General features: G+C 38.4%; 2 protein-coding genes across 8 annotated transcripts in view; one reads left to right on the top strand and one right to left on the bottom strand.

Annotated features, from left to right (window-relative positions):
- The window catches only part of AKAP7 (A-kinase anchoring protein 7), an 86289-nt gene that overhangs the window by 25350 nt on the left and 44577 nt on the right, over positions 1–16362 (top strand). For 4 of the 7 annotated variants that reach the window (XR_009729238.1, XM_061378382.1, XM_061378386.1 and 1 more), the window contains exons 6-7: positions 89–201; positions 10832–10976. Coding sequence is in view for 6 of the 7 variants with exons in the window: in XM_061378382.1 (XP_061234366.1) it covers positions 89–201; positions 10832–10976 (258 nt within the window). In the remaining variant the exon portion in view is untranslated. Of the gene's footprint in view, positions 1–88; positions 202–10831; positions 10977–11051; positions 13305–16362 lie in introns of those variants that run through there. The other 3 variants (XM_061378383.1, XM_061378384.1, XM_061378387.1) reach the window with 3 other exon arrangements.
- On the bottom strand, positions 4500–7031 carry MSH5 (mutS homolog 5). The gene has a single exon (XM_061378270.1). It carries the CDS (start codon positions 7029–7031, stop codon positions 4602–4604), a length of 2430 nt encoding a protein of 809 aa, XP_061234254.1. The 3' UTR covers positions 4500–4601.

The raw sequence follows: 16362 nt of genomic DNA, 5'->3' as shown, positions 1-16362 counted from the left end.
GGCTGTAACTCATATTACAGTTGAAAGCATATTTTTAAGCATTCTGTCATGCAACATCTTTGTACCTCTACATTTTTTCTCCTCTCAGAGACTATGAAGAAGATATTTCAAGAAAAGGGCATCTTGGCAGGAGAAGAAAGAGATTTTAAACCACATCTGACCTTCATGAAGTTGTCAAAATCCACACCACTACGTAAGCAGGTGAGCTCACATTTCACACAGCTCAGCAGCAATCTAGAAAGTTTTAATTTGGAGTCGAACAAAGGAGTTGCTTATGCAATAGCATCATACTTTCTACTTTGTAAGCAGCTGAAGAGGTAAGATTTTATAATACTGGGGTTTTAAAGAAGAAAATAATCAGTACATCTATCACACATCTGTACCAGTCTTGATATTCTCGGTACTATTTTCTATTTTTGTTAGGCAAGACCACAGGATGAAAGTACTTGTTCAAAATTACAGAATTATTATGAGGGTGTAGATTATATGTATGCAGTTTGTTCGGATACTTTTGTTTTCTTCCTGTATTGGAGGAAATAAGCTAATAAACAGTGGAATTTGTGTTATGCATAATAGGCAGACTGTCAGTTCAGTCTGTTGAATATGGTTTGGTGAATTTCAGAGTAGGGATAAAACACATCTTCTGTAGTCTCTCTTGCAGGTAGTTATTTCCTGTCTATTTATTAGCTTTTTGTAAAAAATACAGAAATACATTAAAGTAGGTTGTGATGATAAATATATATGAGCAATACTGGTGTATCTAGAATTGCATTGCATACTAATTTAACAGAAATACTGAGTATTTAACATAAGGTATACCTCCTTTTTTTTTTTTCCTGACATTATCTAGAATGTTGAATGTGATCCTTTAACATTGACCAGGAAAATAATTTCCAGGGACAAAAAAAAATAAATAAGAACTGAAGTACATAATGTAAATATTTTGAAGTGTTTTTTTTTTTCTTTAAGTATTAAACAAAAATACTTAAAAATTTTATCATAAATAACTCTAAAAATGCTGAAGGTGCACATTTTAATTTAGTACTGTGAAATCAGTTGAAAGAAGGTGGTGAGATTTGAGAAACTTAAGAGCACACATACCTGCTCTGAAATGGAAATAAGGACTTTTCCACAGGCTGTAGGTGGTATATTATAGCTACTAAATTTGTAAGCTCACATAAGCTTTTGCTTGTATTAACAGTTGTTAACACTCATTTTAAAAATCCACAGCTCTTCTACAGGATTGGCTGCTCAGTAATTTACCTCTTTGGTTAAAACATCTGAGAAAGCCAAGCTAGGGGTTTTGCTGTTCTGTTTCTTGGTTGTTTTGGGGGGCTGTTTTTTAATTTTGTTTATATTTTTCTGCCTAGTGTGAGCTATTAGTCAGGGTGCATACTTTCTGTGTTCTGATGTTTACTACTGCTGACAGAACCAGGTCAGTGTCATTCCAAATCATCTTCCTTAGTCCTCCATAATGCTGGATAATGCAGCAGCTGTGGCTTTATAAAGATACACTGTATAGAAACAAACCATGTTTCTATAGATAAATCTGTATATTTTTCTCTTGTCAATCCACTGTCAGGCATAAGCATTGGTCTTTGCTATCTTTTGTTTTATTGTATCAGTGAGACAGTTTTATGCATTGACAGAAAATAATAAGAGCATGAAACAAAAGGAATAACTATTTTGTAATATGTTTTAATATAATGTCTAATTACATTTTCAGATCATACAACAGTATGAAAAGCAAGAAAGGGGGAGTGGATGAAGATTACATGAGAAAGCATAAAAAAGAGCAAATAGAACTTAAAGTAGTTGAGTATAGTTCACAGCTATATATATATATATTTAATTTTTTTTAAATGTAAGTTTCCTTATTTGAATAAATACTCTGTTAAGCAATTCTCCTCATAATGGCATCTAAATCCCACCAAAGTTATCTCTGAAAAGAAAAACAACCTGTTTTTAAAACCTTAATATAGCTAAAAGAATTTTTGAAATGCATGTATTCTGAAAAGATTTTAACTTTCCCAAACTGTTAATGACATTTACAAAGCAAAGAATTTGAGAATTTAAAATTAGTAAATATCTTAAGAAATCAGCTTTCCACTTTGAAGACACAGCATTAAGCTAAAAACGGTAAATGCAAAAAACTTGGAAACAGCCATTAATAAAGGATAAGAATGTGAAATAAAGTGGTTTAGAGAAGAGCTGTCTGGGTTACTATACTCCCTTCAGCTTCTCAGGTTAAAGAACTTATTTACCTACTCAGAAGTGGGAGCAGCTCATTCTTCAGGCTTAGTTGGGCAGTTCTGAGATCAAATGTGCCACTGGAAACTTCCCCAAAATAAGGAGATAGAGTGTACTTCTAGGTGTCCTTGTGGGAGGAGGTAAAGGGATATAATTTACTTGCACATGTTCAGCTGTTTCCCCAGTTGTTTGAATGGTAAGAATTGAGTTAGCGTCATCTTCTATTCAAAGAACCTAACGAAATATAATGAAAGAAGCAACTGGAGTTTTGCACTTGAAGATAACATTTCTGTTCCTGCTTCTTCACCTAGCCTGCTGTATGGCCACAGGTTTTTCACAACCCTTGTGGTTTTGATTCATCCAGACTGCTGTTTATCTCAGGGCATGTTGTGAGGCACACTTGATAAATGCTGTATGACATTTGGATATTCTTTGATATACCTAGTACTGCCAGAACTGCAGATACTGTGAAATGGATTTCATAAGTAGAAGATGACTGACAGCTAAATTACTCTGATAGCATCTGCTTAATTAGTATGGAGCATATCCTTAGCCTATACAGTGGTTGACAAGAAAAAATACCAAAAAATAGAATCTATGAATACTTAATGTATCATATTCTTCTGTACAGTATTTCTTTAGAATGCTGTACGTATAATTAGTAAAAGAGAATATATTAGTGAGAAAAATCCATTTGTATTTACAACACTTACAAGTGTTGTACACGGCCTGATTCGGTATTGCCATTCCGCTTCAATAGTAATTACATAGGGTGTTAGGTACTGTTTTGGAGACAGTATTATTATGACTGCACTGGAAATAGCAATAACTGCATGATTCAGTTATTTATTCTTGTATTTTTTAATGTAAATTATGTAAAATTTTTGCCACTATCCTAGTTTCATATATAGATAAGTTATTAAATAAATTATTTATTAACAATAACAGCAATAGTAATAATAAATGTAATAATAGCAGTAATAATAATTCCTTCATCACGAAGGAGGGAAAATTCCACACTGAATCAAACCGAAAGCAATGTCTCCAAATTGAAATCCTTCTGCTGTGCAGTCATCTTGTTGCTGTTTTCAGGTAGACATGACAGATGTTTAATACTGATAATTATGAAGGCAATTACTTTCTTTGCATGTAAATTTTCTCTGAGTTTGTGATGTTACTATTTTTGGCTTCGTGAAATCAAGGATAGCTGAAGAGAGATGTAGTACATCTGCTGATGTCTTTTATTAGCCATCCTATAAGAAGTTACAGCCAGTTTGGGCAGTCAGACAATAAGCTAGCTCATGTCTCTTCTGTCTTATTTAGATAAGGAATCTCAGGCACTTATCTCATTGCAGGAATAGCTGTTATGTCTGCTGTACTTAGATAATATGTCTCCCGCATCATTAATTTATTAATGAATTTTTGTTGCATGTGCATGCATCAAATACTGTGTTCAGTAAAGATGACAAGAGAAGTGAAGGGAAATCTTCCCCTTCTGGTATTACTCCTTTAAGTTTTACTCAGTACTCAAAAATAGAATATAAGATGTGAATTTCTGTATTACATTCCTAGTATACTTTTCAGTTTCCTAGATTTGTAATTTTGCTTTTATTTATACCCATATACATAGATACATAGCTGTACCATATAGGACCTCATGAGGAGAGTGAGTCTCAGTATAACCAAAACACTTCTCCTTTATCAGTCCCTGCTGGTTATTATCTCCAGAATTATTTTTACCGTAACTCCTGGGATCTCCGGCATTTTAAACAGGAATACTGGCACAAGAAGAGCCACAGAGCTCATTAAATCTCTCTGTATTTACATTTATCAGCCTGTAAATCAGTGGTATTGTGACAACTGTTGCTGATATGGGAGTCTGGGGCACATACTTATTTGGAATCTTAGATGCTGATCCTAAAATGGCTGAAAGGATCCCTTTGGCACAATACAAAACAATAAGCACTTTGCTTTCACTGTGTTATGAGATCAGAAGAATTGCTTTGTGATCTTTCTACAGTATTATTTTAATCTGAAGATCTAACAAGGGCAGAAAATACACAAACTTGTTGACTCCATGGCTGGAAGAGGTTCTTAAATTCTCTTCTTTCAGTCTTCCTGCTTTCATATCATACACCATATTGTAGAGATATGTAACTACAGTACTTGGTGGTTTTTGTGTTTGTTTTTTTTTTTTTTTTTAAAAAAAGGTCATAACTATAGACCGTATGTTACAATGTAGTAATGTAGTGTGAGGCGTTAGTCATAGCAATCATTCTTTAGGTTACCAAACTGTCTGACTGAACATGGTAGACATTATGTAATCTATGCTTTTACACACAACACACTCGTTACATGACTGAGGCTGCAGAAGGCAGCACCTCTTTACGCATGAACTCTTCTAAGTCCACGTGGGGATCATCAAGGTCTAGGCAAAGAAACTTTTCCACAACAGATTTGCATTTTTCCATCCGATCACCTTTTGAAGGATCATCAATACGTTTGATAGCTTTTCCATTGCGAATCAGTTCTGACACTTCCACTCCTCTTTCAATAATTTTGGCTGGCATTCCTGCTAATGCAGCAATGTTGGCAGCATGACTAACAGTGGACATGCCCTGTTTGATCTGATAGAAAAATATCAGCTCATCTCCATCCTGGTGGGTCTCCATAGTCAGGTACTCCAGAAGAGGTGTGTCAGGCAGGAGTTCTAGCTGCATTAAACTGTGAAAATTAGTGGAGACAAAGACCTGTGGACACTGTGTTCCTTGTCTGATCCAGTACTTCAGGACAGCAGCCAGAAGGGACAGGCCATCCAGTGTGTTGGTCCCTTTACCAAACTCATCAATAAGTACCAAGGACCTCTCTGTGGCATTGTTAACTGCCTTGGCAACCTGGTTAAGATCAATCATGAAAGTGGAGAGCCCTACAGAAACTGATTCCCTAGTGTGGATTCTTGTGTAAATCCCATCAATTGTTCCAATCTCCGCCTCTGCTGCAGGGACATAACTGCCAATTAGAGCCATGAATACTATAAGACCTACTTGCTTTAAGTAGACACTCTTTCCAGATGAGTTGGGCCCTGTGATGATCTTTATGCGTCTGGTGGCCTCTCCACTGTTCACAGGATTGGCTACAAAGGTCTTTGCACATAGTTCCATGAGTGGATGTCTTCCATCCTTGATGTGGAAGCCATGGCGGTGAGTAAATCTTGGCCGGCAGTAGGCATTCTCCCGGGCCATCAGTGCCAAAGCCAGAAGCACATCCAGATGTGCAGTATACTCAATCACACTGTTAAGCACTTCAGACTTCTCCAGGATCTTTGTCTGCAGCTGGTGCATAATAAGTGTTTCCTGGTCTCTGATCTCACAGTGCAGGTCACCCAGCAGGCTGTCTAGCTCCTTAGTCCTAGCACTTCTGTAGTGCAGCTTATCCTCTGACAAGAACATGAAGTCCAAGCCTTCAATTTCAAAGTCGTTCTTATCCACCATATTTGGTAGCCGTGGAATGGAGAGAAGGAACCCAATCAGAGGAATGTAGATAACGCAACAGGAGGGAATATGGTTGTCCAAATCCTCCAGTTCTTTTCGTGCCACTTCTGTAAGGAAGTCTGACAGGCCCATCAGCTTTCGTTTCTTCTCATCAATGGTGGGGTCCACATTGGGTTTAACAGTGAAGCGGCTCTCTGAGATGCTGCCTTCAAAGTCCACCACTTTGCTGATTAGACTAGCAATGTAGTGCAGATCGTCAGTGAAAACACGTGAAATAGTCTGGAAGAGTTCAATAGTGTTGGGCAGAGAGCGACACGTATCTCTAAGACATACCGCACTGCAAGCTGTCTTATAGAGTGCTTGCCAGTCAGTAACTTTTGTGTGAGAAAGAGTCATTCTTTTTAGAATAAGAGGCACATTTTTAATATTCTTGAGGCAGCCTTGAAGAGTGAGGACTGTTTCATGATTCTGAGCCTGCAGGAAGAAGTGGATAACATCTAGCCTTTTGTTCAGCTCTGTCAAGTTCCGAGTAGGTCGTGTGAGCCACAGCCTCAGCAGTTTTCCTCCCCACTTACATCTGCAACGGTTTAAAATTCCATATAAACTGAATCCTTCTTTTAATCCACTGGACAGCTTATACACTGAAGGATGGATATCACTTTTAAATATCTGCAGGACACTGTAAGTGTCTTGGTCCATATTCACAATCTCTGACAGCACAAACTTTTTAAAGGCCAGAATAGGAACTGCAGTAGAGCTTTCTTCAAGCTCAACTCCAACCCTTCTCCTGTCTAGAAACTTCAGGAGTCCCCCTAGGGCTCGTATCATAAGTGGGCTCTCAAAAGGGATGACTGAGGACAAGTAGAGAATTTTCTCTGTTGCAGTCATATGAGATGGGATGAATGGAAATTGCCTAGATAGGATCCGTTGCTTGCTGACTTCTAGGCCAAAATCTATGTTAGGAAAAAGGACAGTTTCTGGTTTTCGTATGTCTGTACCACCAGCAGTAAGGTTGGTCAGGAATTTGGCAATATTCTGATCCTGTTTTGCACTGGTCACTATGCACCGAGGATTAATTTCCTCAATTACTTTTTGCAGTAGCCTAAGGTCTTCATTATCAGGTATGTCAGGCATGAAGTAGATTGAGCAATCTTCTGTATCATAATAAGTAATTGCAAGCTGCCCTGCATACCACATAACAGACATGTGTGTCTCAGAGCACTCTTGGTCCTCTTGTTCGGGCCCAGGCAGTTGTGGCAAGGCACAGTTCATGGCTGATGTGGCAGTCATTTATTCGTAACTCATCCAAATAGTCCTGAGAAGTAACTAACTGATGACAGCAGGTTAGCACTCACTCTTTTTCATCCCTCGAGTAATAGAGATGCTACCTGCAATTAAAGATACATGTTACCTGTTCGAGTGCAAAGATGCAGCCAGTAACTACTTGGAAGCCATCTTGCTTCCAAGCAAGGTGTAACTGAGCTAACTACCAGCAATGCTGGAAGAGTTCGTTTGTTTTTTGGGGGGGGTTTTATCCATTATTTGTCTAAGCATATATATGCCTAAATACCAATAAATACAGTAATGTACATGTACATCCACATCCAAAATTATCCTCCCTCGGAGGTACAGGGCACCTATGTGTGCTGACCTGTGCTCCTCACAATACACCCACAGAAACTGTTTCTCAGGGTCCTACCGCAGGATTTATGCAGCACCATCACATAGTGCCAGTTTCTATACACGTTCATAACTTGTATAGATCAAGCTGCAGGGATCAAACATGCTGAACAGTTTTCCCTATGGAATCCATATCGCAGTCAGCAACCTCCTTACAACCCTCACCCACTTTTTTCCCACTCCGCTCACCCTCCTCACCACAGCCGGGCTGCTCGACTCGGCTGCTGCGCCTCCTTGCGGCCAGCAGGTTTTACCTTGCCCACCTTCCCCTCCCGCTCCGAGGCGGCTCTCGGCTCTCAGGGCGCTAGGCTCCCCGCCGCCGGGCCCTGTCAGGAAAGCTCCGCGCTGTGGCGCTGACCCCGCCCCCGCGGCCCTGCCGCGCTGCCTTAGCCGCCTAGGCGCCCCCCCGCGGCCGGGGCCCATGGCAGCAAGCCTCTGCCGACATGGGGTGAATGGAATTTCGGCCTCACTTGGGGCCTCCCAGCTCACCTTCTGAGCTTCAGCTCCAGCCCCTGCCCATCCCTGCGAGCAGCTCACTACCTCCTTCCCAGCCTCTTTGGAGCCCTGTGCTGAGCGCAGAAGGGAGAGGAGGTGGTTGGAAGAAGCCCCATGAGCCGCCCAAGCGTGCTGCCAGCAAGGAACGCCACACATCCCCTCCCACTTGGCATCTGCATTGCCTGCCAGCACTTGGTGGGACCCATGGCTACTTCAAGCAGCTCTAAATGAATCTTCATGTGCAGCTCCTTGCCTTCAGAGAGCTGGATGTGTGGTGCTGAAGCTGGGAATTTTGGCTGTGGTGTCTGGTACGTTTAAACTGAAGCTGCTGCCAGGAGGATGTTGGGTGGCTCGCTTTCCAGCTGTGTAAGGCCTGTCACCACTTGAGCCTTCCTGCCCCAGGTCCCATGAAGGGGTGAACACTGCCTGGCCACCTGCTGTCAGCAGCTATGGGCAGTCCATGCAGCTGGAGGGTTTAACTGCAGGCCAGGGACAGCAGGCTGCACCTACCTTCTTGCACACAGAGAGGCTCAGACTGAGAGTAGACATAGCCATGTCCCTTTAAAGGTATCCATTCACTATAACATTTCCTCAAGAGGCAGGTGTCTTCTTTCTCCCTTCCAGCTTCACAGTGGCCTCTCAAGTACTCTTGTTTCTCACCCTCCCCCAACTACAGCATATCATCATCTATAGCTTTCCCATGTTGTAACAGCAACTCTCTTTCATCTGTATTGTGCCAGACCCTTTCAATTAAGAAATGAACTGTGACTTCCCCGTGCACCTGCATTACTTCATCCTTTCACATTTCATTACAAACAGTGCTCGAGAAATTGCTCTGAGTTGCTAAAAATAGTACAGTTTTGCCATGGCTGCTTTTCCAAATATCTTTCAGTAGCACAAGCATAACTCGGATCTTGAGCATTCAGCATTTGATTCACACCTTACCAGTTTTTGACAAGCAATATCACAACTTCTCGTAAATAGTATTTTTTTATTGGAGTGATTTTGGTATTTTCCTCATTTTGTTCCATGCTACTCAAGGCTTCACATTTTTGACAAGTGTTCTGCTGGCTGAAAAGGCCTTTTTTATTACTAATGTGTGTATAAATGTATTTAAAGAAATGTCAGCCAAACCAGGCAAAGAATGATGATTTAATGTCAGAATAAGTTGAGTACATAAGGACTAATCTAGCCACAGAATATCAAATTTTAAGTAATGACAATGAGGATGGAATAAATGTGTGCTTCCAAGATTGTGTACCCGAAATGAAAAGCATCTACCACTAGATGTCACCGTTTCAGAGATTAAGGAAACGGAAAGACTTTTCTGACCTTCGCTAACTTAGACTTTAGGGGACCAAAAGTCTAATTTGTTAAAGGGGACCGAAAGTCTCTAAATTAGACTTTCTAAATTAGTAGAGGAGCAAATAGGCAGGTACTTACTCAAGAAAAGTGCCTCTGAAGTCAGTAATTTTGTACCTAAGTAGAAGCTCCGTAGGCATAACAACACTGAGCCTATCTTGTGTAAGAGTAACTGTAAATAAAGCACCACAAGAAATGCGTGAGTGTGATGATGTTCAGATAAATGGATATAGCGTAAGGGTATGAGGAAGGAGACAGCATCTGTACCCTTTAGGGTGACTGGAAAGGACCTTCTAAGTGCAAGAGGGGATAATAAGAAAAGAAGACCTTAAACAGCATATACAGTGACACAAACCTCACCAGCATACAATGAAGGAAGCAGTAATGAGCCAGAGCTGGTCTGCCACATGGGCTGATGAGAGCATGTGGAGTGTGGGGATGTTTATTTCTGTAGGATTGTTTGGTTGCAGACCTTCTCAAATAAGACAGTAAGGGTGAAGGGGAAGCCATAAACAAAATGGAGAGACAAAACCCTGTCAAACGCAACACACAAAACCAAGAAACAAACCTCATCAGTCACACTGATGGGCTGTCAGTAAACCACAAGCAAAGCAGGACTTTGCAGCTGTTGGGGATGTAAAGCTGAGGGTTCAGGGTATTTGCAAATGGATGTGGCATGTATAGGGGTAGGGGATGGGGAGGAACAAATGAGGAGTGGACAGAACTGTCAGTAAAAGAGGCTGGTCCTGTGTAAAATGGGGCTGATGGGTGCAGTAGTCTGACACAGCCTGGGCTGGAGCTGCTGGAGGCAGTGGTCACTCCTAACATCCCATAGCATATAGTAAGTCTTTAAAAAGCAAACATCATTACTGTGAAGTAGATTGAAGGAGAAAATACTTTTTCTACAGAGCTCATGTATTTTTAATGAAAATATGATGGAAGAAGGAGCCCTACGCACTTAAATACTGAAGTTAGGTTTACCAAAAACCAGCTTAACTGAATATTATGTTCCACTTCATATATACAAACCCACATAATTATACTGATATTATAAATCACTGCATATTTTCAGATTTGTTGAGATAAAGTCTAGTGCAAGTTAAATACAATCACATTTTGGTTGTATTTATCCTGCTTGGCGATTTTAAAGACCCAGAAAAATGGCCTTCACAAGCATTTGAGATTCTTCCTTCTAGTAGCATGTCCAGTGATGACAGCAAGAATAATTTCCAGTTACATGTTCCATGAAGAATGTTGCAAGCCATTGGAAGTTAAAGCAGTTGTAGCATTTATGTTTATTTGTTTCCTACAAGACTGAGGAGGGAGGGGTAGAAAGGAGGTAGAATGACAGTTTTATTTAATATTATTAATTCTACAGTGGACAGTACTTAAACATAAGATTTGTCACATTATTGTTTCAGTATTATTTTGCATCTTGAGGTAGTTTTCCATCTTACCTATACCTCCTTTTAAAATGAAAACTATAGGGATTAAACACAAAAAATCAGTTTTCTAGTAGAATGCCTACTTGAATTTTATGTTACTATTTAAAGGTGAAAAAAATTGACCCAAACCTGTATGAAGATTTTAAAAGCCATTATTTTGGAAATGAAATCCTGCACCGCTTAGATCTTTGCTCCATGTTGAAAAAAAAGCAACCAAATGGTTACTACTACTGTGAGTCCTCTATTGTTTTTGGTAAGTACATTTTTTTTATATATATATCATTATGTCTCTAAGTTGTATGCCTGAAAAGCCATTTTTTTTCTGAAGTCTGTGTTAGGCGATTCTTGTAATAATACCCATAGAGTCTGACAGAAGTCTGTCTTTCAACCCTGGCCCTCCAGAAGCACTCTGCACTGCTTCTTTCTGACAGCTAAAGTTTATGTTCATCTATCCATCCCCGGAATCCATTTCCATTTCTCATTCTAAAATGAGTGTTCAAAGTAAGTTAGATGGATCACTCTCCTGGGCTGCTCATCTCTCTGTTTACTATGAAGACAGCCTGTGTGACTAAATTGGATTAGATACGATAATTATAGATGATTAAAGCTAGGTGAAATGTCTCTGGCTTGGCAGAGATGTGACCTTACTTGGACTATATTCATGTACAGAGAGATTTCAGTGATACAACAGATTTCATAAGACCCATTCAGCATCCCATCAGGACTTTAAATATTGTACAGGCGCCTTGCCTAGATCAGTACAATGCTAGAAATCACAGTTGTGTCCTGCTGCTTTATTTGAACAGAAGCTTCACACCCCTATGATTAATATTCATTTCTGCCACAAGTTGTGTATAGCTGGAACTTCAGATGGTAAACATGGGAGGTCTGTGGACTGAGAGACTATGGCAAAATGGCATGTACGATAAATGCCTCTGTGATGGTTACTTCCCACTAGCTGATAGTGGATCTTGGGGCTGCTATTAATCATATTAAGAACATGACTTAAAATGCTAAGTGGAATAACAAGAGAATGTTGAGGACTTTTTCTTAAATGCAGTCGCCCCTTTAAATCTGGGAATATATTGTGTAATGTGTTTGGAATATCTTTACAAATGCCACTCCTATACCTGCAGATCTTTAAGAAATCATACAACATGGGAAGATGTAATAGTAGCAATGCAGAAAAATGCAAAAGTTTTTGTATTAATTGCTTTTTTCACCTGTCCTAATTAGGCTCATTCTTTATATATTTCATGTTAGAGGTGAGTCTTAAAAGGCAAGATTTATAGCCAGGAACAGGTCATGGTGTTTGGCGGTCAGTTTGTATTTTTGATTCCTTATATTGGTACAGCTTGGGGGTTATGTTTTGGGGATAATTTTTTTCTGCAGCCATGTCAAAGGTTGAATGTAATGGTGTTGGAAGACAATGAGATACTGAAATACATACGAAAAGTTCATGTGAAGACTTAGCTTTGTCTTTTTTCTTTATAAATAGAAGTTTAGAAATAGAGCAAAACTGTCTTTAGTATGTTTTCAATGAGCAATAGCTCCATTTCAACAAGAATATGGACAGTCTTCATAAATCTTCATAAAGCGAAGTCTTAACTGTGACCTACTTAAGAAAAAGAGAACATCTGTTCTTGTATAGATCTTTAATTATAGGAAAGAAATGTAAAAAATCTTTTACAAGGACCCTCAACAATAAAATGCTTACTTAAAGGCTATGATAAATTTGTTCTCGTATACCTTGCAACATTTTCCAGATTTCTGAAAGTAACCAGAAATATTAAAAAAATTTAAATTGACCAGAAATCATTCCAACAAGCAAATTATTCTGTGGATCTAATGTTTCTCACTCCAACTTCCCACTCCCACTCATTACTAGCCTTAGTAATGAAAATACTCATTATGAAGAATGATCATAGCCTCAGAAAGAACAAAACATGCAACATCAGGGATATCTTCCAAGACTGTTGCCACTCCAAATAGCCAAATTGAAACATCTTCACTGGAACTTTTACTTGTGTGGACAGTTTTAAAGGAAGGACCTCTCTTCATCTTTAACTAATAAGGAATCTCAAAAAGATAAAAACTTCTATTTGTTATGAAGATACATCTTCAAGGACTAAGAAACCTAAAAAAAGATGAAAACTTCTGTTTGTTATGAAGATACATTGTTAAGGAATAAGAAATCTCAAGAATATGAAGACTTTATGAAGGTACTGTGTCTATCCCCAAATTCTGCAAAACCTTTAAAGGTGAGCATAAAATAAAGGAAAATTCTAATTCAGGCACCTCCTCTTCTTGTTGAGTTAATTTTGATGGAAAGATCCAGCTTTCAAAGACTTAATTGACAGATATACATGTGAATAATGCATTGTACTCCATTTTTCCTGAACACATATCGTTTTGGGGTTTTTTTCATTATCATAAAAATTATACCTGATTAATAAGCAGCTTATACCTGGTTATGCTTTGTGTAACCCATTTATAACATGGTGCCTCACCTGCTGTTTTTCAGCTGTTTTTCAATATCTGAATAATTTCATTCTTAATGCTATAAAACACCATTGTGGAGACAAAGTTGGTGCTGCTTCCAGGTCTCCATGTAGGGCTTTGGTGATGATTTGGTTTCTGCCTTGAGGTAACTTGTTTTCCTGTGCTGCAGTATTGCTGGTGGAAGTGCTCACTCGTCTTGAGGACTGTTTGAGGACTTGTGGTTAGATACTTAGCCAACACTTTAAACACCTTAGGCACTTGAAAATTCCAGTTGCTGTTCATGCTTTTGTTTGCGCTTAGGGCCACCTTTATTTAGCTTACTGTTACAAAGCAAATCAAAAGCAGTACAGAGTTAAAGAAAGTGTAGCATATTTGTTTAAATTAGTGTCAACACTATTGCAAAATCCAGAACAGTCCAAACCAAAGTGAGATATATTTATATGTATCTGTCTATCTAAATATATTATCATATTTATTACCTTGTTATGCATGTCTCGTGTTTATATTTGTGTATATAACTAATGTCTTCTGTTCATGTTTGTACATTCAAATATTAGTTATGTGCATCCAAATGTTTAAAGAAAGGGAAATTACAAGATTATATGATGTTGTATGAAATTTTTCATTTAGGTGAAATTGAGGCTCCACTGTTCACAAACATATATAAGAATATTTTGGAATATGTATCTGATTAAGGAATTTGGTAAACAGCTCATTCAAATAAAAACTGATTAGTGCCATGTTTGGTAGATACTGAAAATGTTTTTTCAAAACATTTGTTTAAGTCCTTATTCTTGAACTTGTCTTGTTACTGACGTCTCAGAATGCTAAAATGAGACAGACAGTCTTTCAGCTGTCTTTTGAATATGAGTCCCATTAAATGGTTTATAACAGCAGTCAATCAACTGGTATTCAAAGCAAGAATCAGATGTTTGTTTGGCTTTAACTCAATCCTGCTACGACAGTGTGTAAAGAAGTTAAGGGAACTGTCATTTTCACAGTCCTAACAGAATTGTCCTTAGAATTATTTTCACACAAGTACTACATCTGTCTTTCTCTAGCCATGGGATTGAAATGGATGTTCTTCACTGACACCACATTAAGAAAGTGTAGTTTTACTATCTCCACTTGTCATGGGGGACACCAGAACACCACTTTCCTCAGTCCTATATGGTCATAGGTGCGTCTTGCCCAAATATGTGCATTTAATTTTCTTGATTTGTGCATGCTAATATATATCTATCTAACACCAATAGGAGAAGGGTAATAGCTATACTGGAATAAAGTCTGAATTACTTATTTTTTTAATTTCAGTTAAAAAGAAATTGTATTTTTATGAATTTTGAAAAACTAATTTTCAAATTTAATTTAGTAACTACAGGTAGCCAGGACCTTAAAGTTAACACAGGAGGGAGTTAATGCACTTCTATTAATACATCAGAAATACAGACAAAACACCATATCCAGTTCTGGTTCTTTCTACCTGTGCATGTACTCAAGCAGTTATCTTGTTTCCTTGAAGTGCATAGAAAATACAAAAACAGTATTTAGTTGGTTTGTTTTTTTTTTTTAGCTAGAGTTTGGGTCAGACTTGAGTGTTACGCATCTAAGAAGATGAAGATATCTCAAAACAGATCAGAACTAATGTTAGAAACAGAAATTGATACATGACAAAGAATTGCTAATAAGTGGCATCATACATAGCTTGGTAGCTGCACATTTTAAAGTTATGGGAAGCATAAGAGATTTGCATGAATAAAAGCAGAGGTGAAGCACCTGCTGACCTGCAGCAATATGCACAGCAGATAAACAGGCTTTGACAGTGTATTACAGAGCAGCATGCACTGTCTTTAGCAAAGCCTACAGACAGCTGCACTAGAAGATTTCCCTGCATCTGCACACCAGCCACACAGGGTATGTATTTAGGAGTTAAAATTTGACGTGACAGTGACAATAATGTGGAAGCTTCATCCTCAAAGTGGAGTTCAGTTTATTCTTCAAAGCAGGCAAGATAGTAATCCAGCAAAGTGTCCTTCTTCAGACCACCCACCTCATAGCAGCTTTTGTATGTCACCTTACATCCCAAGGAAGACCAGTGAATGCTGGAATGAGTTGAGCTTTAACTCATGGTAAAGATGTTCAGTAGACCCTCTGACCATTAAAGGGAGCATTATGTAAATCTTCTCATGTTAAATATACCTTTAGCATTATGTATCTCACTTAAATATTTTCAGAATCCATTCGTGAAGATTTTAATAGACTTGTATTAAGAAAATTTGTTTATAATAATGTATCGTAAAATAAGATTAAATGCACATTAAAGAAAGTTATAATATGGCAAGTTGTATTCAGCTTGTAAACTGTGATAAGGTTCTCCTGAGTGGCTAGTAAAAAGTTTATGCATCAGACTTCCTCTCTGCTATCTCTGAGATAGAAAAACTTCAAGAAGTCTGTTCCTTGGTGGAAATCATCCAGCAGATTAGTCTTAATTTCTGCACAGCCAGAACCCATTTATCTGGAATATGTGCCAAGGTGAATGTTAAAGTGCTGTTACAGTTTCCCTTAACCATTGCAAACTAGCAGTAGCAACATGGAAACTGAAATATCAGACTACAAATAACGATTTTATCTGGATAAAAGTTCAATAATATGGTAAAAGATAATGTTCCTTGCTGCTCAAATAATGCCTCAAATAGATGCCTTTGTAAGTAGCAGAACACTACTGGGCTGATTTACATTTCAGTGGAAGTAGTATGTGCAAGTTCTGGGTCCAGTCTGACCTTGTCATCAAGGTGCCTTCTGCAGTCTGCCTGAAATGGGAGACCTACAGAAAGTCATTCATCCCATCTGAAAAAGAGTGTGTCAGACATAGGCAAGATGTGAGTCTAAGATGCACTACTTGAACAGTTGTTAATATTCATTAATTAGCTTGCTAGCTGATTTTTTATATATGAATATAAAGATGCAAATGTTCAATTACAAGAGAAAGAGTTGGGAGGTAATAATGTCATGAATGGAACGTTGCAAACAAAATTTATTCTTGCAGATTGCTGCTGGTAGACTATTTGAATAATTTAAGTGACTTCTCAGTTACTTAAACTTTAATAGCCTTGAATTAGAATTTGATGGGGCAGTTT

This window comes from Neopsephotus bourkii, unplaced genomic scaffold (genome assembly GCF_033783945.1).
Source record: "Neopsephotus bourkii isolate Nb327-2 ecotype Australia unplaced genomic scaffold, CSIRO-AGI_Nbou_v1 NB_1765, whole genome shotgun sequence".
NCBI classification, from domain to species: Eukaryota; Metazoa; Chordata; class Aves; order Psittaciformes; family Psittacidae; genus Neopsephotus; species Neopsephotus bourkii.
This window is presented reverse-complemented; position numbering and strand designations above follow the sequence as displayed.